General features: G+C 38.4%; 1 protein-coding gene across 2 annotated transcripts in view; it reads left to right on the top strand.

The window, feature by feature from the left end:
• Nucleotides 1-968: 968 nt before the first annotated feature.
• The window catches only part of LOC127630906 (semaphorin-3F-like), a 66,357-nt gene continuing 40,693 nt past the window's right edge, over nucleotides 969-26,632 (top strand). For both annotated transcript variants that reach the window (XM_052108766.1, XM_052108765.1), the window contains exons 1-2: nucleotides 969-1,341; nucleotides 22,800-22,928. In XM_052108766.1, coding sequence (XP_051964726.1) covers nucleotides 22,829-22,928 — 100 coding nt within the window. In that variant the 5' untranslated portion in view covers nucleotides 969-1,341; nucleotides 22,800-22,828. The remainder of the gene's footprint in view (nucleotides 1,342-22,799; nucleotides 22,929-26,632) is intronic.

The raw sequence follows: 26,632 nt of genomic DNA, 5'->3' as shown, positions 1-26,632 counted from the left end.
CTTTTATGCTGCATTTATTTGCTTTTTGAGCATCACAATTTTGTTACCCATTCACTTGCATTATCAGAACCTACAAAGCTGAAATATTCTTCTAAAAATCTTTGTTTGTGTTCTGCAGAAGAAAGAAAGTCATACACATCTAGGATGAATGAGGGTGAGAGAATTTTTTATTTCTGAGTGAACAACCCCTTAAAATATTTCACTAGCATAAACCTCACTTGACTGTCTTACAACTAAAAAGATCACACACAAAGCCGACATAGCTACACTGTGAGATGCTGCAAAGTTTACGGTGTTTTAGGTTTCCAGAAAGTTCTCTGTTCACCCCATAAAGCAAATGTAAAGCTACATTAAACACAGACATATTGTATAATTATCTCCACACTGAGAGCTGAAGTATATATTAAAACATGTAGTGCAAACAAAAATGCTTGTTCTGTTAGGTCCTCTATGAAAAATATCAACTAGTATTAATCTTGAGAATTTTAGACCCAAATGACTGTCCTCCATGTTCAAATATGAATCTTTTCAAAGTTCTCTTAATTGAAACATCTCTGCGGTTAGAAGATAAGACTATTATCACCAGAGTTTCAGAGCTGCTGACAGAGCCCCGCACGTTGACGCTCTTTCACATCAGAGAGAATTAAATATGAGGCCTCACTTCTAATATGAGGTTTATTATAACCCGTGCAACCTGACACCAATGGTAATGACTCCTACAATTACTGAAGTTAATAGGACTCAGTATTGGGAACTCCGTGTACTAGCTTATTAATTAATAACTTCCTCTTTGTAAGATTAAATAAGAGGCCTGTTTATTAGCTGGATGACAACCCCTCATTCAGTACCTCAGTCAGGCAGTCGGGGCTCCGTGTAGTTATTTTGCCTGGTGGGGAGCTGGTTAACACTGATACGGCTGGCTGGTTTTAATAGGGAGTTTTCGGAGAGAGGGCGAGGTACAGCACACAGCACAGCCGACACCTGCGAGCACTTGACTGGACTCGTGCAGGGGGAGCTCGACTGACTCTGGAGTACTAACGGATTTATTCCTCCTACTATTCTGAAACAATTACAATGCGAATAGATATGTGAAAGATTTGTTTTAGCCTCGCGCATTTCTTTAAGAGTAGCCGGTTTGTGAACCTTAGTACGTTAGTAGTAGCTGTGACGTTTGGAAACTTTGGTAACTCGCAGAAAAACGAAGAGGGAACCGAGAAGCTTGCAAACAAATGGACATTGACGCATTTTTGTGAGTTTTGTAGTTTGAGACTTGTCTTCGCTTCGTACAGCGGTGTGCTACGGAATGTAACATCTTCCCATCTTAAGTTACCTGGACTTGAAGTAAGTAGGCTACCTCGTTCTACAACGATGTTGAAAATGACGGTTATAAAGCAATTCAATTTCTTCTAGTTTGAAACATTAAGCAAAAGCATTACAATTATGTTCGTTATATTATTGATATTTTTAGTTCTTTCTCTCTGCATTATCATGTTTCATGTCACCTACAGTCTCATTCTTGCAGCCTAGTGAGTTGCCTCCCTAGACTGCACTTACGCATTGTAGGCGCGTGCAGCGTTGGTGGGCATCATTGCGCACCCAGAAATGCAGCTACATTGGATAAAGTGAAAATGCTGTAGTTTGTATTATTTTTTTTTTACCCGATCTGACCCTTAAAATAATAATAAAAAAATAAACTAATGTAGTCAAGATGATTTAGTCATACACAATAATTTGGACTCGAATAAACCTAATTAATGTAGATGTTACCACATGAAATAATTTTTTTTTGGTTACCTGACAAAACGGCTGTTTATGATTTTGTATGTTTGATGCCCAAAAATACTGTCTAGGTAGTCCGCTCACTAGACTGTAGGTTTTAAGACCATATTACTAAGCCTGCGACATCAATCTTCAGATGCCACGAGGTTCCCACATCAGCTTTTATCGTCCACTTTGCACACACAAGCCAAATTCACCCAGGAATTGTCCATTTTCCGTTTAATCCAACTCCGCAGGCAGCTTTTAAGGAAATGCACATCATAGCCACAAATACAGTAGGCCTATATTATTCATTTACAGCCCTAACTTGCATGATGGATCTAAAGTTAAAAGCTGAACATATTTTTTCATCTTTTTATGTTGACCATCCCAATGATCAGGACAGTAGTTCATTTGTTTCTGTTGTTAATAAAGTTTCTAACCCTTAAGGTTGCATTAAGTGGGAGCAGACATTAAATATTCACTTATCCATTAATAGGACATAATATTAACCTATCAGTACCCAAAGGGCAGTTTCACTGCAGTTGTTACAGAGTTCAGGAAAGGTCAGAATTATAAGTGAGGCAAAAACTTTTGAATGTATTTTAACTAGTTTGTTTCTTTCAAGGTGCAGTATGTAAGATTCAGAAACCCTTGTATTAATGACACATGTGGCTGTTTACTGCTACCACACAGCTATACACACAATATTACTATTGCGCTGCAATGTTATGTTTCATATGTTGTACTACGATCAAGAAACCAGTGTATTTGCTTAAATTGATCCTGTATACCTGACTTTTAGTATAAAGAGAATATTGTTGAAATAATTTGAAAGTTACGAAGCAAGGTAGCTTGCATTTCGTCAGCGTTAGCAGACAAGATCAATTTAGCTAAAATTACACAGACCAATCCTTATTGCACTATTTCACATGCTTTGCAGTTATGTAAGCTTACTTGTCCAATAAGAAGAACGTCAATTCAGGGTCGGTTTTGATCCCCAACCGAACGACGTTCCCTCCAGGACTCAAATGCCCTGCCGATGTTCACTCTAGTTTTCGCTCGACCACATTCACATTCTCGCTTAGCCAGACGGGATTCAGTAGATAATTGAGAATTTTTTGGCTTGATTTGAGTTTGTGTAGGAGTCGCTGTTGTGCTGGGAACCGGACGTTTGCTGGATTCCATATATAAGATAACGTTAACTAATGTTGCAGTTTGTTGTTGCTGTTGAATAGTGGAAGAGAAGCACTGAGGCAAGGCTTTCGGGAGTGCGCATAAACGTCTCATCCTTTGGATTTTCCCGGCAAAACCGACCTGCTCCCTTCACATGAAAATCTGCCTACAGGCTTTAATAGGCAACCAGGAAGCCAGGGAAGGACTCATTTAAGTTGTATTACAAGCCGTTCACACATTGGCAAAAAAAGGTGAATATTACATGAAAATTGTTACATTCGACACCTTTAAGCAATTTAGTGGGGTTTTTTTCAATTGTGTGTCTGTACTGCATTTAGTGGTTTCTGGGATCAGACACTCTATATGCTTGACGTGTGGCAGGACACTATATTAAGACACTGAAAGACCTCAAATTCCTCTACAAAACATGAAAATGCTCTTAGTGGTTATGACTTTAGCTGTTTTGAAATTCATGTCCTTTGCAGCAGTTAAACATAAAAAATTTATTTAAAGTTATATTTCTCGCTTTGGACAAAAGATGATGAAAAGAGAATTGATCCGTAAATCAATTTATGTGCTTGGGTTTGGTGGGTTTTAGATTCCTTTTAATGCATTGCTTCAAGGTATTTATGAATTCTCTCTTAATTGGCTTTGGCCCTCATACTAAATTCCTCTGTTATGTTATTAATCTTGTCTTTGTGTGCAATTGCAAATTTTTTGCTTTAAGAAGTGGATGCCCTGAAGTAAAGGCGGTCTATGCTGTTTGAGTGGAATTTTCACCAGTCTATTAACATTTTTCACAAAATCAACATTCTGCTTGAAAGTCTTGAGAGTGGAATTCTGGCATCCATGTGGATTGTTCCTCATCAATTATTGAACAGTTATGAGGCAGAAGTGGAAAGAAGGTCTGAAATCGATTGAGAGGTATCTTGCCCTCAGGGGTTCACTGGATCTGCCTTTATTTTGGTATTGTTGACAGGCCTTCGTGAAATATTAATCTTGTCAATCATAGTATGCACTGACTTACCTTGAAACCGTGCAGTCCATACTAATATCTACTTGCACCAGCTTTTTTTTTTTTTATTAACACATTTAGTTTATTTCAAATTAGACTGTGTTGTAAGTCATTGATTGGCTTTTCCAAAAACTATTTGGTTCACACTCAAAAATCATTAGTTAACAATATATCAAACCAAGAGGTAGGGATGCACAATATATCGGTGACCATATCGATATCGGCTGATAAATGTGAATTTGAAAGTTATCATTATCGGTCCAATTAGAACATTTTGCTGATATATTAAAGCCAATTAATTATGGCTTTTTCAGTCACATGCTACTTGTCACATGGGTTTTGTTTGGTGCCTTCTGACTTTGCTTTAGAGGATCATATTGGATCTATACACTCCATTATACAGTATTTATTTATGTCACTGTATTTATAAAAGTAGCTCCCTAATCAAATGAATTTTAAATTGCAGGGTTATGCTATTTTAAATAAAAAGAAGTTTGCCATAGGAACGTAAAATTTCTTTATGTAACTGGTTCAAAGTAGGCTACATTTGGTCAATTGTTTAAAAGTTTTAGATGTTTATTACAGGTTCCTTGTTTTTTGCAATTTAAGTTGTTTTAATATAAAAACAATTCACTTTACATGATTGATTTCATTAGAAGTGCTCTGGATGTGGCTTTATATGGTGAGCCTTTTGTTTTTGTATTCAGATGCATAAAATTTAGATTTATATCCAAATATAGATATATCGACAAATATATTGGTTATAGGCCTCACATGGTTCTATATTCTTTTTTTCTGCTGTTATTTATTAACAGATTTTTAGAAATGAGAGCTTGTCAATGTTTGGACATTGACTTGGACTTGCCTTTCGTCAAAGTCTTTCTAGCAAGTCAGTCCACTGGCAGCCATCTTTGGAATGCTCCCAGGAAGCTATTTCCAGTCATGCTAGTGCAGCTCTTATCTACTTGAATGGGGGAACACCGAAATCTCAAACAGTTGGTCAAGATTACAATCAAAGAACATATTTCAAATCAGCAGTAATATCTTACAACTCTGATATAATAAATTGTGCTTCATTACCTCAAATTACACAAAATAATTATTTTCCTGGCTTGTATAGCTAATGCGCATGCGTGTCCGCAAGATGATTGACAGGCATTTCTGTATCTAAAAGGTGATTGGGACTTTTACCTGTAAGGCGGGACTTCCTTTATACATCTGTTGGCCTTTGGATGCTAGAGTCTCTTGGTTGGGCATTCCAATTTCTCGCATTCATTTAAAAGAAGTGGCCTGTCTCTCTTAAATAAATGGTCTCTGCTTTCGTTGACATAAAATACTCTTCCTGACAAAAAATAATTTCTTCACCATTTTTCCTTTCACCTTTTGGTAAACCATTATTCAAGTTCACAGAATCTGATACTGTAAACCCCCATCTAGTGAAAATATCTGTATGGATATTTTAATCCTTTCTCCTTTAACTCTTGAATATTAAACTTTTATCGCTCTCATATTTTCTTTTATTTGCTCATTTAGGTATTTAACTGATTTCTTTGTTCACTACATAAATTACACACTTAATTTCCCATTTGTCACAAGTGCATGTCTCTCTTTTACTTTCTCACCCACATAAATACACATGTAGAGAGACATGCACTCATATATACACTCTTCATTCTCCACACATACAACAAGTCTCTTAAGATGGTTGTCATGACAGCATCAGCAGTGCTGGGGTGGTCACAGTGGGGACAGACTGAACTCTAGGGGTTGGTGGAAGGGGGAAGCTGGGGTAGAAGTGATAATTTAACGATGCCATGGTGTAGATTGGAGTCTTCCACCATACAAATCAGTGCATTCTCTACTCGGATTGTAGATTATATCTCTATTGCCTTGAGAGAATTGTTCACTCAAGCAAGATTTTCACGCCTAGAATCTAGAATCTTAATTCCTAATTGTTTTTTGCAACATTTAGGAGTATGTCCTTCAGATGCCTTTTTTTATTCATATTTACCTGTAGTAATGTTCTGTATTTTTGTTTTATAATTGACAGACAACACTGTGCAATTACATTTTATAATTTGTTAATAAATGCAAATTATCATATATTCTCCCTGTACGTTAGCACATCCATTCAAGCTGACATGACTTCAGAATGTAGAAAGCTATGAGCAATACATAGTAAGTTGCATAATTTATTCACACCGCAGGGATCTGAAGTGTGGCTTGTTAAATAATGCTCTCACCTGTTAAAAATGCAGAAAATAAGTCCTGAAAAATATTTGAGCCTTTGAGGCTTACTTTGGCTAAAGGATAGCAGAAACAGCGCTTGTCAAAGCATAGGGCTTTTCACTTTTTCTCAAGAATAATATGGGGAAGGAATTAAAAGACTGCAGATATAAAGATGCAGCAAACTCGCATAGAGTGAAAATATAAGCAATTAATCTACTAAATATCTGCAAAGTTCTACACTTTAAGAGGTATGTTTATTTATTTTTTATATATGTACATCTTCTGGCCAACTTTTTTTTAATTGAAGTTTTTAAAATAAACATTTACACATAGTTATGTAATTGACATGAAATGTTAAGCATTGTCATCTGTGTCCTGCTGTGTGACACTTTCTTCATCTAACTATTTTAAACAACATTTTATGATCTTGTATAAATATACTGTATACATGTATATTATTATTATTATACTTGTTGTTTCCACAACCTCATTTTAACTAATACAATAGTTTATTTGCACTTCTAGAAAAAAGGTGAAATGTAATTAAGGTCTTTAAAAACTTTGAAGAAATGCTGATTGGTCACAGCACCTAAAATATACACTTTCCCTTGTACTTTCAAGTACATTTAAACCTAACATCTGTATATTGTGAAAAAAAGTGTTATTTGTCTGAGCTATAAATTGCTTATTTTGGTGCTTTCTCTAAAAAATCCACATTTACGGTGGTTTTATTTGTTTTAAAGTTTTGACCATGACTAGCAGTCAATAGAAATGTCATTTCTTTTTATCCCAAAGACAATTTAAAATTAAGCCGGAAAAGGAATAAACCAGTGGTGTGTTGCAGGCCAGGTTTGGTTTGGTTTGGTTGGGCTGCTCTGGGCCAGAAAGTCCACGACCACTTTTTAGTCCTAGTCCGCCCCTTCCTGTGAGTATTAAGCCTCCATTCTGTAGGTTCTTGGATTTTGCCAATCAAAGACCAACAGTAATTGCTGTGAGAGTCCACTGATGATCAAGCGGTCTATTCTATTCCTGAAGAGAGCAAAGAATAAGAAGAAAAATCACACATCACAAATGTACTAAAAGGCTATTTAAAAAAAAAAGTAACAGGGAGTCCAGAAGTTTGTCTGAGCCAGTAAAATGTTGTTTGGAAAATGTCAACGTATAATAATGAATAAAAATAAAACTGGATACTATCCTGAGTTATCCCGATAACTATTCTTGAAAGTGCATTGCTCTGCCAATGTGGACACAACACATGCTAATATACTCAATACAGTATTTTCTGTGCTATCATTCAGCCGCACTGAATCACCACTTCTCAATCAGCAGTGTGAAACATACAGTACGACTAATGTAGTCTAATTTTCATACAAATGACTCCTATGAGCCGGTTCTTTTCAATCTACATTCCAAAATGGCATGAACTGCATAGCCCAATATATCCACACCACAAAACCTACAGTGCTTCCTTCAGAACAAAGCTGGTTCTTTTTTAGTGCAAGTCATTAATTTCGTTATGTCTGACTCAAAATGAACCTAGAATTGTAACTGTATGTGTAGTTAAGACTTGTGAGATACACATTAAGAGCTCCTTACATTTCTGAGTGAACTTTTAACCCTATCTATCTCTTTGCTTGGACTAGTCATATTGTGTGATATGTTCCAAACAAATTTAAATGCTAATGAAACCCACCACTAATGGATTAGACCTTTTTATTCTTTTGATGCAGTACATACCAACATTGCATCCTATCATGAAGTCCCCTGATGCTGGAAAACAGCTGTCAGCTATGAATAGCTGGGGCCATACTGGTAGGGGCCATAATTGTAGGGGAATTCAGTGTTTATCATGTAAATAAAAGAAGAGAGGCCATCGAAACAGGTGTTAGTATGCACTGGGAGGGCCTGCACTGTTCACCCTCCTCTGTGTAAAGTCTCTCTAATGCTCCTGCTCTCAATTTGTAACTTTACAACACACAAGCACCACTTTGACGGATCTGGTTTTTCCAGAGGGGAGGGGAGCATTGTGGTAGGGATTAAGAACAGAGACGGCCAGAGTTCATGTGTGCATATTTATGTGTGTCTATATGCGCTCATGGGTTGAGAATGATATAGTGCATTAATATTGCATGATGCAAGTGCGCTGCTTTTGTTATTTCTAAATTAGTGGCCCATTCTTCACTGTGGAGATAGATGAACCTATAATACAGTTTGTACCAGGCTGCTCATTCTCATTGTGTAAGGCAACGGTTGTTGTGTGTTGCCTGGTGACTGCACAACACTGTCACAGTGGAAGCGTGAAGGTGAAAATGTCGCCATTGCTGTGGATGGCGGTCACTTCAAAGGACTGCAGATAAGATGTTCAGAGCTTAGTGGTCTTTGAAGACAAGCTAAATCCAGTTCTTAAGGGTGGTGAAGCTTAACCAATGACTCCAAAACTCTCTGCTCCACTCGGTTTAAATGCACAATCAGGGACCTTCATGTAGCCAACATTAGAGCTGGACAAGGGCCACAATTCCCTCAACAGAGGCACGCAATTAGCTCCCTTACACTAGAAGACATGTGTGGTCATGAAAAACTACAACATGAACTTACTTTGGACCTGGACCTGAGAAAGTCAATCTGTCATGTGGCTAGCTGGAATACTTTTGCAGGAAAGTACCAAAGAACATTTAGCAAAGGATGTAACAGGGGTACAAAATATAACCTGTCAATAGCTGAACATGTGTCTCTTCTTGTCTAGAATAAACAATTTTTTTACAGTCTGTCTTGGAATAAATTAATGTATTTGTCACTAGCCTCTGAAAAGATTCCCCTAAAGTTGATTTATATTTCTACGTCAAACCTTCGACATAGTCTTGTTCTTTGCATATAAGAGGCAATGACACAATATAGTCATCAAATTATGAAAAAGGTTGAGAAATATTGGAAAGTGAATGTGCAACTGGATCCAATGTCAATTTAAGTTTAGAGCAGACTGTCACTGAAATAAGATGGGTATTCACTGAGTTACAAATAATGTAGCTACCTAATTGATGGTTATATCAAACTATTTACATGATTAAAAAAAATACTGTAAACTGATAGTATTGCATTATAAGAATGAAATCTCAGTTTTCTCCCTGTAAATGTAACCCATTATCTCGTGTTGCTTTCTAAAATGTGGGGATTAGCATTAGCTTAAGTTACAAGGCAGAAAGTTTATCTAACCGTAAAGTCTGAGTTCCTGGTAAATGATTATTATGTTTCTTCTGTGGTGGATGTTGAAACATGACCCTCTTGACCGTTTTGCACAATTGTTAACCCCTGAGGGCTGTTTTCCATGTCAGTGGCAGCTCTATAGCTGAGCTAATGCTTCACACTAATGAGCGCTAACATTGACAGCAGGCTGCATTAGCCCCACCCAGCTTGCGTTCAAAGAGGGGATAGGGTTGACTGCTTCACCTTTTCTTCTCTACCTCAGGTGTTTAATTGCTGAGGCTGAAGCTCATGTTACTTCTCTTTAAATCTTCTCCATCTTTCTGTTGTTTACTCCGATTTGCTTCTAATGGAACACAAATCTTGAGATTCCTTGGGGCTAGTGATGTCCAGTTCGTGAAGAAATCGTTCTTTTGAACCGGCTCTTTTTAGTGAACAAGTTGAAACAGTTCAACAAATCAGACCAAATCTTTAGAATCGCGAGTCAACACTGATCCACAAGTTACTCTATTTTAACCTGTCTCTCGGATGTGCCTGATATTCCGAATTGAAATGAGCCGATAACCAAGAGTAGTATGATCCTAGAACTGGTGATATCCACTTTTGCCAACTCTTTTTTTTTTTTTTTTTGCAATGAACCGCTTCAGCAAGTTCACAAATCGGACTGAATTTTCTGGTCGCAACAGTTGTTGAGTCAACAGTACAATGAGTCGCTTGTAACAGTAGTGTAACAGTCAACAGTACACTGAACTGAGAATCGCCTCTTTCGGAGGTATCCAACATATTGAGAACCGATGATCTGCTGACATTGAACATGCATGTGATTTAAGGGGAAAAATGTATGCTTCAGGTGTATTTTGCTGAACAACAGAAAGTGCAACAAAAATATGTTTATGACTTGATTGTATTACCATTTTATCAAAGTATGAAGATGTTCCAGTCTACAGCCCACGAGTCAACAGTACACTGATCCCGGGACAGCAGTTCACATGTCACCAGTACACTGAACTGAGAATCGCATCTAGGACATAATACTGTGAACTGCTGATCAGTGAGCAGCTGAAGAGCATGCGTGAACTGAGGTCTTGAATGAGGGGATGAAACTTTTCAATCGAGAGACGTAAATACATTTTACTATTGACTATTTTGCATGCAGATTATATCTGAAGATGTGATGAGCTGGATCATGGTTTCTGTAAAAAAGGGTGAGTTGATTAAGACTAGTTTAATCACTTTATATGCTTTAGACATAGAACATCCACGTTTGTATGACAGTGTCAGTATTTGGTGCTATAGGTGCAAAACTTAAATGTAGGATGTGTTGTAATATCACGAAATATAACGAAACACTTACAATAAACACGCTTATTATTATAACTTAATTAAATAAAATGTAATAATCAGCAATATGCACTTACATATGGCATTATTGAATGTGTTTGTATAGTGACGTCATTACGCGATGACTTAAATTAACAGGTGAATCAGTTTTTTGAACCGGTTCATTGAAACAAACCATCCAAAAGAACCGGTTTGCTGAAAAGAAGCGGACTTCCCATCACTACTTGGGGCAATGAGAGTTTTGTGCACAGAATACGCTAATGTGTCTCACTTTGTTTTCTCAGAAAAATTCAATGCAGCCTAAGGTTTTCTAAAGGATTTGAGCTTCTTGGTTAAAGGGATAGTTCACCCAAAAAATTTTAATTATTTTTAAAATAATTTACTCGTCCTCATGTTGCTCTAAATATGTTTGACTTTTTACTTCCATAGAACACAAAAGGAATGTTAGACAGATTCACTCTCATTGCATTTTTGTTTTTTTACATTCAATGAAAGTGAATGTTGACTCAGGTTAACATTTTGCTAGGGGTATAAAAACACATCAATACATTGCTTACAGAATCGAGTATCATTACTATAGTAATACTCAATGTGATACAGATAAAGTCTCAGATTACACGAGCCTTCTCTAAAACAGACGTGGAGCATGTGAGATAAAGGGGGAAAAGCACACTTCAACGCTGCCTTCAAATCTCAGAGATCAAGATGGCACCGCGGATGGCAGGCACGGTGTGGAGCTCTCAATTCTTTTGTTGTTCTTGTTTGATTACTGTGTTTAGTAAACTTTTCCAATCAGCTTTACCAGGGACGAACTGCTGAACATTCGGCAGCACATACCAGACAATCTTTTCCCAGTATTTGACTATTCAGATGTTTTGCTGGACATTTTAGTCAGGCGCAGCTATGTTGTGTAAGAGACGCAGGTGAGGGAAACAAGCTGGCGTGCTGGTCAAGCTTCGTCAGCGCGGCTTTCAAACAGCGCTGCTGAGTATTCATCTAATGAATCTCCATTCTCTACCTAAGAAAACAGACAAACTCCTCACCCGTACAATCAAGGACTTTTCAAACTCTGCTGCCTTGTGCTTCACTTGTGCCATTCCGGACAGCGCATTACATCTCCCGGACTTTCAGCTGTTCAGAGCGGATGGCCTCATGGAGTTAACAGGGAAAACAAGAGGTGGTGGAACATGCTTTTACATAAATGAAAGTTGGTGTACAGCTGTAACAACATTAAAGAAGATGTGCTGTCCTAATTTGGAAGCGCTCTTTATCAACTGTAAGCCTTTCTACACTCCACGGGAGTTTTCCTCGTTTATTCTGGTGAGTGTTTATATCCCATCACACATGTGCGTAACGCAGCACTGCAACAGCTGGCTGATCAAATCACAGACACAGAACAACAATACCCGGACTCCGTTATTATTATTCTTGTGGATTTTAACAAGGCAAACCTCACACATGAACTGCCCAAATACAAACGGCACATTACACTCCCAAAAAGAGACAGCAATATACTGGATCACTGCAACTCAACAATAAAGTGATGCACAATGCTCTGTCCCTAGAGCAGCTTTGGGACACTCTGATCACTCTCTGGTTCATCTTCCAACCTACAAAACTAAAAAGATGACTAAAATCAGCTAAACCTGTAGTAAAGACTAAAGATTTTAACCAATGAAGCAGAGCTGGAACTACAAGCCTGCTTTGACTGCACTGATTGGAGTGTTTTTGAGGCTGCAGACACTAATCTGGATGAGCTCACAGATACTCTGACAGATGAACTTAGGCAGCTTCATCATGCAAAAGAGGATGCTTTCAGAGGAAGGGATAAAATCTTGCACAATCAGGCCAGGAACACACTGAATAAGGAAATAAGAGTGGCTAAAAGAAGCTACTCTGAAAAGCTGAAAAATTAATTTTCAGCTAATGATCCTGCATCAGTCTGGAGAGCCTGAAACAATTTTTAACTAAAGGACTCCTTCCCCCAACACTGTAGGGAACCAGCATCTGGCTGATGACCTGAATGTGTTCTACTGTAGATTTGAAAGGATCAATATCACACCCCATGCCCGCTCTGACCTTCATTTCACACAAACATCAACAACTCCTGCAACCCCCCTCCTCCCCCTCCTGTTACTCATCCTGCACTCAATATCTGTGAAGGAGGTGTGCCGTGTCTTCTGAAAACAAAAGACAAGTAAAGCACAGGGCCCAGATGGTGTTTCACCCACTTGTCTAAATCCTGTACTAACCAGACACCCATCTTCACACTGATCTTCAGTTGATCAATAAAGCAGTGTGAAATCCCTTGATGCTTCAAATGCTCAATCATCATTCCTGTCCCAAAGAAACCCAAAATCACAGGACTTAATAACTACAGACCTGTCGTGCTGATGTCTGTGGTCATGAAATCATTTGAGAGACTGGTGTTGGCCTACCTGAAGGACTAGACCCTTTCTAAATCCCCTTCAATTTGCTTATCGAGCAAACAGGTCTGTGGATGATGCAGTCGACATGGGATTGCATTTATCCTGCAAAATCTGGACACACCAGGCACATATGCATGGATCCTTTTTGTGGACTTCAGTTCAGCTTTCAACCTCATCATCCCAGCTTTTCTCCAGACTAAGTTAAACCAACTCTCTGTTCCCACGTCTATCTGTCAGTGGATCACTAGCTTTCTGACGGATGCTAGTGAAATGGGAAATTCACTTCCAGCACATGTACAATCAGCACTTGTTATCCTCACTACTCTTCTCTTTGTATACAAATGACTGCACCACGACAAGGACCCCTCTGTCAAGCTCTTGAAGTTTGCAGATGAGTCTACTGTCATCTGCCTCATTCAAGATAACGATGAGTCTGTATACAGAAGGGAGGTTGAACTGCTGGCTCACTGGTGAAGTCAAAACGACCTGGAGATCATTGTGATCTTTAGGAGAAACACCCCAACATTGACCCCCTCACCATTCTAAACAGCATTGTGGCAGCAGTGGAGTCATTCAGTTTCCTGGGCACTACCCTCTCACAGGACCTGATTAAATGTAGACTGAAGGGTATCAAAGTTTGAGGTGTAACTGTTTATGATTGAGATACCTAGACTTATTTCTTGGAGATTTTAACATGTATGTTTGCTGTCCCTCTAAGCCTTTAGCTAGAGAGTTTATGAATCTTATAGATGAATTTAATCTTACTCCGTGTCCCTGGCCTCACTCATCAATATGGTCATACTCTTGATCAAGTTTTATATATGGGTGTTCCTGTCTGTAATGTACCGGTTGCAGATAACTATTTTTGTGATTATAAAAATTTTCCCTATTGTGTTTAATATTACATTGTCTAGCAAGCCCCCAAATCAACAAATTCATGTATACTGCTCACGAGTTACATCATCTACTGCCAGGGATTTCTCGGCTGCTTTTAGAGCTCATGTTTTATCCGTCACTATTGAGTGCCCGTCTTCATTTATTGGACCAGAAGAATTGGTTAATTTGTTTGATACTGTCTGCTCAGATATTTTGGATTGCATTGCACCTTATAAAATAAGAAATCGTAAAACTTAACCAGCTTTGGCTGAATAATAATACATGGTCTCTTAGAAGAGCAGAGCGCAAATGGTTCAAAGATAAGCTGCATGTATCTTATGAGATCCTGAGAGATTGTCGAAGTATCAAAAGGCAGTAAAAACGTTCTTTCTCTGATGTGATTGCACAAAACGTCCACAGTCCTTGAGTATTGTTCAATACTATAAACTCAATTTTAAAACCTATGTGCACAGTTTGTCTTGAACCATCTATGGATGCCTGATACCTTTTTTTTTTTTTAAGTGATGTGGATCCTCCCCAAGTTGTTTATTGAGCTGATTTATGTCATTGGTCCTGTCTTCTAATGTGAAAAATGTAGTTAAAAACCTGGGCGTCATTTTTGACGCAGATCTTTAATTTGACAGACAGATCAACTGATCAAATCGTTGTTAAAAATAGTTTCTTTCAACAGAACTATTGCCAAACTTAAACCTGTAATTTCATTTAACGATCTAGAGAGAGTGATTCATGCTTTTGTATCATCACGTCTTGATTATTGTAATGCCTTGTTTTGAGGGGTAAGTCATGCTAATCTGTCACATCTGCAGCTGGTTCAAAATGCTGCGGCTAGATTGTTGACTAATAACAGGAAGAGGGACCATGTAACCCCTATTTTAGCTTCCCTGAATTGGTTACCTATAAAGCAAAGAATAGAATATAAGGTATTGTATGTTTTTAAAGCTCTACAAGTTCTGGCACCAGTTTATATTTTGGATCTTATAAACTCTCATTGTATTCTGAGGCCTCTGAGATCAAATAATCAGATGCTTCTTGATTATCCTAGGTCACGCCTAAAGTATAAAGGGGATCGTTCCTTTGCTGTTGCTGATCTGAGGCTGTGAAATGGGTTACCACTGTTCGTTAGGTCCTCCACCTCTGTCTACATGTTTAGAACCCCTCTGAAGACACACTTGTTCTCTTTAGCTTATGATACGTTTGAAAGATTTTATATTTGCTGAAGCAAACATGTGTGACAATGGATTTATGGTATGGATTTGAATCTGTTTTGTGCCCATTTTGTATATGGAGTACATTACATGATTTTATCCTTTTAACTGTACAAACCTTTGGGAGACTCAACAGTTTTTAAAGTGCTTCATAAATAAACTTGAATTGAATTGATATTTAAGAACATTCAGTAAAAACTGTAAATATTTTTTCTGTATATTTTATGAAGTGTTCTAAAATAATCATATCGTATCGAGATCAAATTTCAGATTCCACAATGCATTGTAATGGTAGGTGAATAATCGCCCCTAAAACACCCCTATGTTCAGCCTAAGTTTTCCTTTTGTGTTGCATAGTAGAAAGAAAGTCATACAGGTTTGAGACAATGTGTATGAGTTAATGATGATATAAGTTTCATTATGGTTGCACTATCCCTTTATGTGTTAGGTGAATTTATGTAGAGTGGTTTATCTGCGACGATGGATGTTTTATCTATGATCAATTGTATTATTTCGCACTGTGATGCTTGCATTCAGTGGCATATTTGGATTATTTTTATTTATTTATTTGGGGGGGGCGTTGTCAAAGAACAAACTACACTAATTGGTTCATGAAACTGCAAGTTAATTATAATAATATATTATTTTAAAGAATAAAAGAGGTTATATTGAGTTTTTAACAAGGAATTGTTTTATACATTCTTTTCTAACTTTGTCATTGGCCTATTTATTTAAAGACTAGAACAAAGCCTCTGAGCAAGAGAGCACTTACATATACAAAATTATTGTTCTTTACAGATGTACCTTTTGTTAGACAATAACAGCTTCAGGCTACAGCGTGGTGTTAAAATGCAGGATGTCAACAATCTCCTACTGTACCCCTCTAATTTCTCCATATGAACCGCTCCCAACTATGCTTCTGGAGACCAGGTGGCCCAAATAAACAAATGCAAGCTGTCACTCCAACCACACACTGCCCAGAACCGAAGGACTAGATGAATGTTTTCCACACTTTTTGACGTGTAAATTGCTAGAAAAAAAAACAAACAAAAAAACATTAATAACAAGTGTACAACATGTTTCATGGAGCCTAACATAGACTGCATGTTGAGAAATAGAAATTTAACCAACGTCTTTGAAAACCCAGAGCTAATGAACTTAATTCAAATAAAAGTTCTGGACAGTGGACAGAAATTTTTGAAGAGCTCATATTTCTGGTTTTCTTGACATGTATCTTTATACACTTTACATCTTTATACAGTGCTGTCATCATGTCTTTGGTTAAAGTTTGCTTGCTTCTGTGTTTTAAATGGACAGCGTGTGTCTCACTTCAAGCTCTCTTGGGCTCAGTTATTTGTGACTGTGTCTTTGTTATGGCTTGTAGGCCTCTTCATCACATAAGAAGCCCACAGTAATCCAACCCACTGCCTTGGAGATGAGTTTTCTGATTTCATCAGCCCAGTGACTTCTATTCTTGTAATATAAGACCCAGTCGCCTAATTGAACCTTTCAATCATTAAGCTTTTAATACATACATTTCATACATAAGCTTATATGAAATGGAACAAAACATTGAATATTATCAGGTTTCTCCTTTCTGTATTTATCGAGAATTGAGCACACTCAAAGTCCTTGCAATGTCTTGAAGATCATTGGGAAAAAAAAAAGGTTTTATCTTTTAAATGCTTTAAACGTCATACTTAACCAAACATTTTGCTGCATGTAATTCTTCCACAAAAAAGATCAGCAAAAAGGATTATATCAAAGACCAAAAATGTGGACTGGACTGGACAGACCTGTAAGGACACGTCATCCATTAATGGGAGACTGATGCAGAGAACCCAACAGGTCCTTAGAATGACAAAATTGCCTGTCTTCTGTGGAGCAATGTGATACATAGGGTTGTCTGCAGTTAAAAGGCTGCAGGAAAGGCACCCTTGAGTTCCCCTGCAATACAGTCTGATTCACTTGATTCACAGAGATTTCACATTCTATTCAATAATGGGGGACACTCAGGGTTGATCATGTGATCTGTCATGGCTTGCTTTATTCCTTGGTGTTCCATTTGGAGCCCTGCTAAAAGTCTTTCTTTGTTGGAGGCCTATTAAAGAGGTCTGTGTATTAATAAGCCAATGGGTTCAGAAATGGGACTCCATCATAAGTTTTACTTCTAAATTGGTATTAACTTAGAATCTCATGCTTAGTTTGATGTGAAATTTGGTGAATCATACATTATTATTTGTCCATTAGAGACGTTTTAAAGGATTCTTAGAGTCAAAATACAGAAATTGGTTCGGCAGGAGGGAGCCACTGCTGATGAATCATTGGGGGAAGTCTTCCAGAATCCTTTGTGTTATGTCGCCCCATGACCTACTGTTTCCACATACTCAGGCTGCTTAATGGTAAACGCACTGTGCTATTGGTTTTCTGTATTCATGTCTGCTGCATGGAAACTAATTTTCACTTGAAGAGGAGATCAGTTGGAGAGAGAAAAACCGAGAGAGTGGAAGACATTGGGAGAGAAAAGAGTGTGAAGAGAGAGAGCAAAAGAGAACCTCTTTTCCAAATAGTTGTTTAATTATTTTCTCTGTTCTATACTTTCTATGAAAACGTTTTTGTTGACAAGCATTCGAAATGTCTTACGGCTTTCAATTTTCTGTCAATATCTGTTGAGATTCTGTTGAGACCCAAAAAAGGGTCGTAGGTCTGTTATAAATGTGGATGAGATGGGAAAAGCAGTTATAAATTCAAATAATAACTTGCAAATAATCATGCGTAGTTAAAAATCGTATCTTTTAAAATTTATTTTATGTTGAAGGCTTTGTAGCCAATCAAACTCTGTTTGTACTGTTTTTTTGTCACAAATTCATCTGTCACTTGGAAGAAGCTAGCCAAATTGGGCAGATACCAAATGGACAGGTTGAGTGACATGCCTGCATCCTTACAAACCATGAATAAAACAATGTAAGGTAAAACAAAATAAAACCCAGACAACTTTAAGAACCGGTTCACTTGCAACTAGGATAAACATGGTTTGTGCATGAAATCATCAAACTTTGAAAACCAAAATATGATATGATATTATATTAATTTCAATGTTTGATTTAAGGAGATTTTTGTTTTGTTTGCTTTTGTGCAATAAACTATTGTGGAACTGTCAGTACATTTACATTCATTTTAAATATCTGATTTCAGAATGACAAATAATAATTCAATTCAGAATTTAGAAAACAAACACTCAATCTAAAGACTTTAAATAAAAACTCTGCTGTTATTTATGCATTTACAAACTTTTAAATGTTTTAATTTTATATTATATTATTGTCGGGATCTTGCGCTGATCTGGCGGTAAGTCTGTTCTGTTGTGTTGTGTTTTATGTTTCTCCTCGTGTGCTTGTTTGATTACAGGTGCCACGTGCACAGCAGTTTCGTAGGGTTTTTCCCTGTGGAGTTTGGCGGGCTCATTACCTTGAATATTGGCACCTGTCTCTCATTCACCCTTCTCTTTTTTTACTCCCTTGTGTGTGCTGTTCTGTGCCATATCGTCTTCTATTCTCAAGCGTCGGCCACGCTGAGAGACTCAGCTCTGTCTGTCTAGTTGTTTGTATTTTCCCTTTCTGTCGGTTTTTTGTTTGGTGCTGCTTTAAGCCTATTGCCTCCCTTTCATTCCACTGCTCACCCGGTTGCCATCTTCATCTGTCTACTCACCTTCCAGCAGCTCACCTCCGTTTTTATATTCTCTCTCTGGTTTCACCCCTCAGTCCCCAGCTTCGCTGCCACCTGCTCTGTTTGCTCTGGACTATTCTTGTTTTGTTTTTTTGGCTGCTGAAGTTTTTTCATTAAATGTTACTACTGAACTTTTGTTCCTGGGTCCTTTTTGATTGGTCATGACTATTATATTAATAAATTACAATGTTTGATTTAAGGAGATTTGTTTTGTTTGCTTTATTGCAATGAACAATTTTGGAACTGCCAGTTCATTTATATTCACTTGAAGTATTTGATTTTTGTATGACTAAATCAATAATCCTATTAAATTGACATTTAGAAACCCAACACTCAAACTAACATACCTACAATAGATAATGCGATTGTGGCTTGGCTTTGTCCACATACACATGTACACACTTTAATCGACTACAAACAGCCTCAGCGTTTTGCACATGATCCAAAAGACATGTAATGCATGACGTGTATCTTAACACTTCCAAAACTGATGTTCTTCCTTTAAATGTTCGATTACACTTTGTGTCATTTGAACAGACATATGAAGACTGCAGCTCAACTATAAAAAAATCTGCTGTTGCTCGATTATAACTGCACATGTAAACATACTGACACCATAGGGTGATACAGAGTCACAACTTGATGTGAAATCTAAAAGCAAAACCAGTGGAGAACCACTGATGTAGATCTGCAGACCTTGTTGCTCGCTTTTTGACAGTATCTATCTATCCTTCTTTTCCTCATCCTTCCTGTTGTCCATCTTACCTTAACCTCATCATTCTTTCTTGCCTCACCCACTGTCTTTGATATCTATCTATTCTCTGATTCACTCTCTGCTTCCTCATCATTCTGTCCCTTTGTGTGCAGGTGTGGCTCACTTATAACACATATCACACACATACATACACTGCGATAATGACACCCCTGTAGCAACTTGAGGCATATAATTAGAGAGCAGACATGTGCTGACTCTTAACGATAGGTATTCTCTAGGCTACAGGGCTCACTCATGGCTGCACCCTCACATTTACTAGGAATCTCAAAATGAAAGGCAGACAAACTCGGGTTCAGGAATACAAGTAATGCAGAAATACAGTAATGGCAATGATTCTGCCATTGTACTTGCATATTTACTATTAACAAAGGTAGAAGTCAAAGCTGTGTATATTTACATATTATAGCTAATTACACTATATTTATTTTGGCAATAATTAATAGATCAGTATGAGGGCTTATTTTAGCTTATTGCATGGCTCTGTGGGATACTTGGTTCTGATTGGTCAATCACACATAATGCGGGTAAATATTTGTGTATTGATAATGACTGTTAAACTGTGTATGGTAACCAATCTCCTTCACTGTGCTTGTTTCTCGTATCTCGTAGCACTTTGTGATCTCTTTCTTTTCATATAAAAAGAAAATAATTTCAGTTGGTAACTCTAAGCAGTCATGTAATATACATGATAATGTTCAGTCAGACTGTTATTATTGATCATCCTGTCAAGGTTTATTTTGTGATAATGACCGGCTGACTGTGCATTATCTCTTTCTTATTTTCATGCTTTGAATAAATGTTTTGAAAAGAGCCTAAAGATATTATGTTGGAGAACTCAGTCTCTCCAGTCTGTCTGGATCGGTGACATTAGCAATGTTTGACACGTTAACAACAATAATGTGCTTGTTCCTGGTTTTAATCTTTTAAATAATCTTCACAAACCAGTCATTCCCTCTGGTACCTTTCATGGGTATCAGACAGTGGAGAATTCAGTGTGTTCTGTATTGTTTTATGAATCTAGCACTGCACATCAGTTGTGCTGAATAATTAATGTCTTCAAAATATGGCCAATTGTGCGGCTCCAAATACAAAAGTACAATAAAGTTCAAGCATTTTTGAACCACAGATTAAATTCATTGTAATTCAGTGCATTTACCAATGTTAAGGAATGGTGTCATGGCTATTGTTCCTCAAATGTGTCACTTAACTCTGGCAGAGGGCCAAACTGTTGCACTTCAAAGCACATTACAAATCTAACCCAACAGAGAGGTTGTTAGTGATAGAACCACAACAAACCTGTTAAATCTCAACGGCGTAGTGTGCAGTGCATTTGAAACCATTTTTGTGAATTATTATTTCAAATACAAGCTATTTCTCACAATGTAGTTTGTTGAATTAGAGTTATGTTTTGTCATATCAGGTTTTTAATCACCCTGTCAGGGTTTATTTTGCATCAATGCTTTCCTGACTACATTATCCTGCTTATTACATGGCTACTACCTTAAAAATAAACACATGGAAATGGAAGATTGATTTGGGTCTAAATTATTATCATTTATATTAATATTATTATATTTATTTATATTATATATATTTGTTTAGAAGAAAGACACCATAAAGCTATGAAGGAAATTGGTTGCCTGATACAACAGTCCATTATACAGGTTAGCAGTCATTATGCTAAATATTTGACCGCAATTGACAAATCAAAATCAAGTACGTCAGAGAGCTGTGTAATTATTGAGCATATTTCTGAGCTCAGTGTCTTTGTGGAACACCAGAACATTTAGATTATAAAACATGCTTTCTAGTCTTTGCGTTCCTGTTTTGGTTATCCTGTTAAGCTTGTAAATCTGTGTACACAGCTTTCGTAGATACGTGCTCGCCATGTTTAACACCTCAAAAGGGGGGGATTTTTTGCAGATATGGAAGGCCACAGTAGGCTTGCAGTTCCCTGCCAATAGGGACTTTAAACTCTAAGAGTTTAAGATTTAAAGCAAGACAGTGTGACATGGATTTGCCGTGGCTGCAAGGATTTGGCAGACCTATTTAAGAAACGATTGCTCTCTGACTGCATACTTTTCTAATCTCTTATAGACGTATGTCCCTGCTACAGATAGACCTGCTGCCCTCTCCCACACAATCCAGCTTTCTAGTTATGTGGAAAAGGGTAGATCGGTTCAGTTATTTGTGTCTATTTTAAAGGGATAATTCTGGCAAAAATGAAAATTCTGTCATATGCACCCTCATTTTGTTCTAAACCCACAAAAACACAAAAGGAGATGTTAGGCGGAATATAAGTCACAGTCACCATTCACTTTCATTGCCTCTTTTTTTTCTCCATACAGTGAAAATGGTGACAGAGGCTGTCATTCTTCTTAACATCTCCTTTTGTGATCAATGGAAAAAAAAAGTCCTACAGGTGTGGTGCAACATGAGCAAAGAGTAAATGATGACAGAATTTAAGTTAAAAAAAGATTAACAAGTAGATATACCGTGAAGGAAACTAGACTGTGTGTACCTACGAATAATTTGAGTTGTTGCGTTTAAGTACCTCCACATTGTCATTTAACTCGCCTGCCTCTGGGAAGGTGTTTATAGCCGTCATGGTAGATAAATGCTCTTTTTTTGTTGAGAGAAACTTACAACCCTGTATTACTATGTGGAGACAATTCAGAAGTCAAACATTAAAAGCCAACTGGACACCTTTAATGCTTTGTTTTCTTTTGGCTTTGGAGCCTCTCTGCCAAGGGGTGGGACTTTTGTCAGATTTTCAGTGACCTGTGAATTTGCCATAATCTGGGTCGGGGTTTTTCAGGGTGGGTGCCCCCATGCTAACAAGACAAGTCATTCTTTCCTTTTTGTTAAATGAAACTCTCTTGTTTTGTGAGGCACATATGTCGATTTATGCAAACACATTCAAACCTTATTTAAAATAAATATAATTACTGTCTGCATCCATTGAATTAACTTCCTGGTATTTTACAATGCATTTGTCTCATTAGAGTTTCTGTTATAACTCATGAAATGTCTTTCTCTCGCTCATGCAGATCTCAGTGGGTTTACTGCTGTCATTATCATGAAGATGATGCAAACAATGCTACTAACCCTGAGTTTGTGTATCTGGGGTTGTCATGGCAACAACCGTATAGCACCCCGAGTGCACCTGTCATATAAAGGTGAGAAATTAAGCTTTTTTTTAATCACACACACACGTACACACACACACACGTACAGTATACATACGTTTAAACTATCATCACCAGTGATTAAAGAGACTGGGAGTATGTAAGATGGAGGAAGTTACTAATATAGTAATTAGATGCAGTGATGAAAGTGTAATTATTATACATCTCATTATCACAAAAATTCTGCTTGTGAAATGAACTGCTGTCTTTGTGCTTAATAAACACCTGTAAATAATTGTATCTAACAAGGTTCAATTATTGAAGCAGAAACATGAGACATTTAATGAATGTTTTAGATGTTTACATTCTGATCAAACTTTCTTATGTAAGAGGGTCTTATGTAACTTTTTCAGACCCAGGGACAAGAAAACAACCATCCAGCAGTCAGAACAACACAGACATGCGTTACATTCTTGCGTTCAAAACACTTGATGGAGCACAAATTCAAATTCGTCTTATCAACGATTAACTCTTCTGCCACAAGAATGTAATGCATTTAATTATCTGAATATATATATATATATATATATATATATATATATATATATATATATATATATATATATATGTATATATATAATTATAATTTAAAAATATTTAAAGATAACTATGTATAATTATTTAATCATTATATATTGAATTATTGTTATATGATGGGCTTTCTCAGCAAATATTTGTATATGCGATTTTTATATATATATATATATATATATATATATATATATATATATATATGCTCATGGAATGTCTCTCGTCCAATCAGATTCGAGGATTGGAACTAACAGTGGTGTGTATATATATAAGTGAATCTGTTAGTCATTGTTTACATAGAACAGCGCTCCGTGATCGTTCGTAAAACTAATACATTACCAAAGTTAGGAAATAGCTTTAAACAGCTTTAAATGGACAACTTCAGGATTAAGGCTCATCACAGCTGAGACACAACTGATGTATTACAGAAATCAATGTGCTTACCTTTTATCAGAGTTTCCACATTGGATACATACTGTTTAAAATGGCGGAGGACATCGCTGTTTCTATAGTGAATGACTCTTGCGTACCGGCTACCGCGAAATAGGGAGGAAAAACCCCGCTTGGACGTCTATTTTCCACTGAGAAAGCTGACCATCAGAAAGCTTGACAGCATCTTTGCTTGGGTGTGGCAACTCTCTCTCTCTCACACACACACACACACACACACACACACACACACACACACACACACACACACACACACACACACACATCAATCCGTCTATCCTTGGTTTTCCAATGACTTGTTAGAAAGCAGCACAAGCCATGATACTATTTCTGAAGTGATATTTTTGAATTACTAATGAAGGCTTGGACACATCATTTGTTTTGAACCTGCAACGGCAGATTCTGATCCGTCGCGTAAGAAAGTAGTTCCATGCACAAATGCGTTTTTATGACTGTGCTTGGTTTTTCCCATTTTTTTTTAAATTGACTTGTTCATTGAACTGTTGTATATAAGCAATATCACACTCGCTATCATGCTATATGGCCCTATATCAGCACTGCGGCCGAATCGCAGCAGTGCTGATGTAGGGCCATATCGCACTCTTGCTTGTGTGAGATTACTTATTACTTAAATATATATATATCAACACGATAGTCGCTTCTTCGATTTTGTGTCGAAGAAGCGACACTAGGGGTCTCTCTTGACAGCCTCGCACATCTCTGAACTTGAGAAAGGCCAATGAAAAATTGGCAGACAGAATTTGCATGTCACGCCCCCCGGACATATGGGTATAAAGGTAGGGAAATGAGTCTGTTCATTCTAATTTTTCCTTCGGAGCCGAGTGGTTGTGTGATTAGCAAGCTGCATTCACAAGACTATTCACTTCATCTCTGCAAGAGCGTATGCTGTTGGATCTACGTCACATATCAGTGGCTTTCTCCTTCTCTGGCACAGCAGAGCAGCTTTGCCCCTGGGTGCGTCGACAGCGCTTTTGAAAAAGAGAATATTTTCATTAAAAGAGTTTATTTCTCTAAAAGAGCAATACACAGCGGCGTTGAATATCCTTTCAGGACGCGTCTTTATAAAGATGCCCTTCCGCTCCTGTTCTTGGATGCGGTCGAGTTCTCTCTGCTCCTAACAATCACAGGCGCTGCCTCGTGTGTCTGGGCCATGATCACACCGAGGCAGCATTTGTGGATGGTTCGTGTTCTCACTGTGAGAACCTTTGCAGTCGCAGCTTTTCCTTCCTAAAAAGGAACGCCACTCCCCGCATCTCTCCTTCTTCCCATGGGATTGAAGATGACCCGGATGGCGATGGAGTCGATTTGTGGATGGCAGCGGGCTCGGTTTCTCCGGGTACATCCCCACAAACCACCCGCCCCCCGACACGCTCGTGGACTTGGGCTCGGGGTGACAGCGGCTCGCCTTGAGCCCCCTGAGCTGGATGAGCTCACCGCTGCATCGGAGTGTGTTCCTTCGTCTGATGAAGAAGACTCGATTAGGCTGACACCCTCAGGTCAGCACGCCCAGTCTGAGGATGGAACTCTCCATCCTCTTCACGGCTGGATGATTTGATCTGGGCGCCACTCACAGCCACGCCCCCCCGTCTCTTGAACATCCTCCAGGACCCGGAAGGCTCCCAAGCATTCCTGAGACGGACGACCCAGAGATCGAGACGTTTGCTCCAGAGCTGGTAAGCAGACCACTCCATCCCCGGTGGAGGGCCGGGAGGAGAATCCTCAGTTCAGTTTGTTTTCTTTGCCGTACCCCCTTCGGGCTGCGGTACCCACATTCTCCATAAAAGAGCAATTTCCTCTTTCTCTGGGTCACCTGGCCCGCAAATGCCGTTCTCACTGCATCCCAGTGCCACACCTCAACAGTCCCACCACGCCGGACGCGGACCCCCCCCGCCTCCAGACCCACGACTGCTGCCCCCCGGCCGGCCTGTTCTGAAGAGTCCAGAGGACGCCTACATGGGACCTCCTCCTCAGTCACTAACCCGCCCCCCTGCCGAGTGTGCATGAGCAAGGTAAGTGCTTCATGTCTTCTCTCAGCACCAGAGCCTCTGGATGCGCTTTTGCCTCCCGATGCCACATTGCCTGCTTTGCCCCGCTGCAAAGCCCCGCAGGGTACATCAAAAATGATTGTCCCCTTAGTGCCCCTCGCACGGAGCTTGGACGCATGGCTTTCACTTCCCAACCCATCGCGCTGGTTGGCCAGGACCATCCGACTCGACTATATGATCCAGTTCGCCAGGCCCCCGGCCCCTTTCGATGGCGTCCGCTTTACCATCTTTACATGGTGTGTGCAACGGGCACGCAGCCGCTGGCTCCTGGAAAGCGCCCCCACTGCATTGGCACATCAACTGCATAGAGTTGCTGGCTGTATTTATTGCCCTACGGAGGTTCCTCCCACTAATTCGGGGCAAGCATGTCTTGATCCGTTCAGACAGCACCGCGACGGTAGCGTACATAAATCAAATCTAATCAAATCACTTTATTGTCACACTACTGTGTACACAAGTGCAACAGTAGGTGAAAGTCTTGTGTGCAGTTCCGAATAACATAGCAGTACCAATTACAATAAACAACATATTTACACAACACAATTTACATAACAAATGTACACATACTTACACAACACAATATACAATGTACAGTAAACAATACACACAATATAGAATACACATACAATAAAAATACAAAATAAGGGT

This window comes from Xyrauchen texanus, chromosome 37 (genome assembly GCF_025860055.1).
Source record: "Xyrauchen texanus isolate HMW12.3.18 chromosome 37, RBS_HiC_50CHRs, whole genome shotgun sequence".
Classification (NCBI taxonomy): domain Eukaryota; kingdom Metazoa; phylum Chordata; class Actinopteri; order Cypriniformes; family Catostomidae; genus Xyrauchen; species Xyrauchen texanus.
The sequence above is the reverse complement of the archived record's forward strand: the minus strand, read 5'-3'. Positions and strand labels throughout refer to the sequence as shown.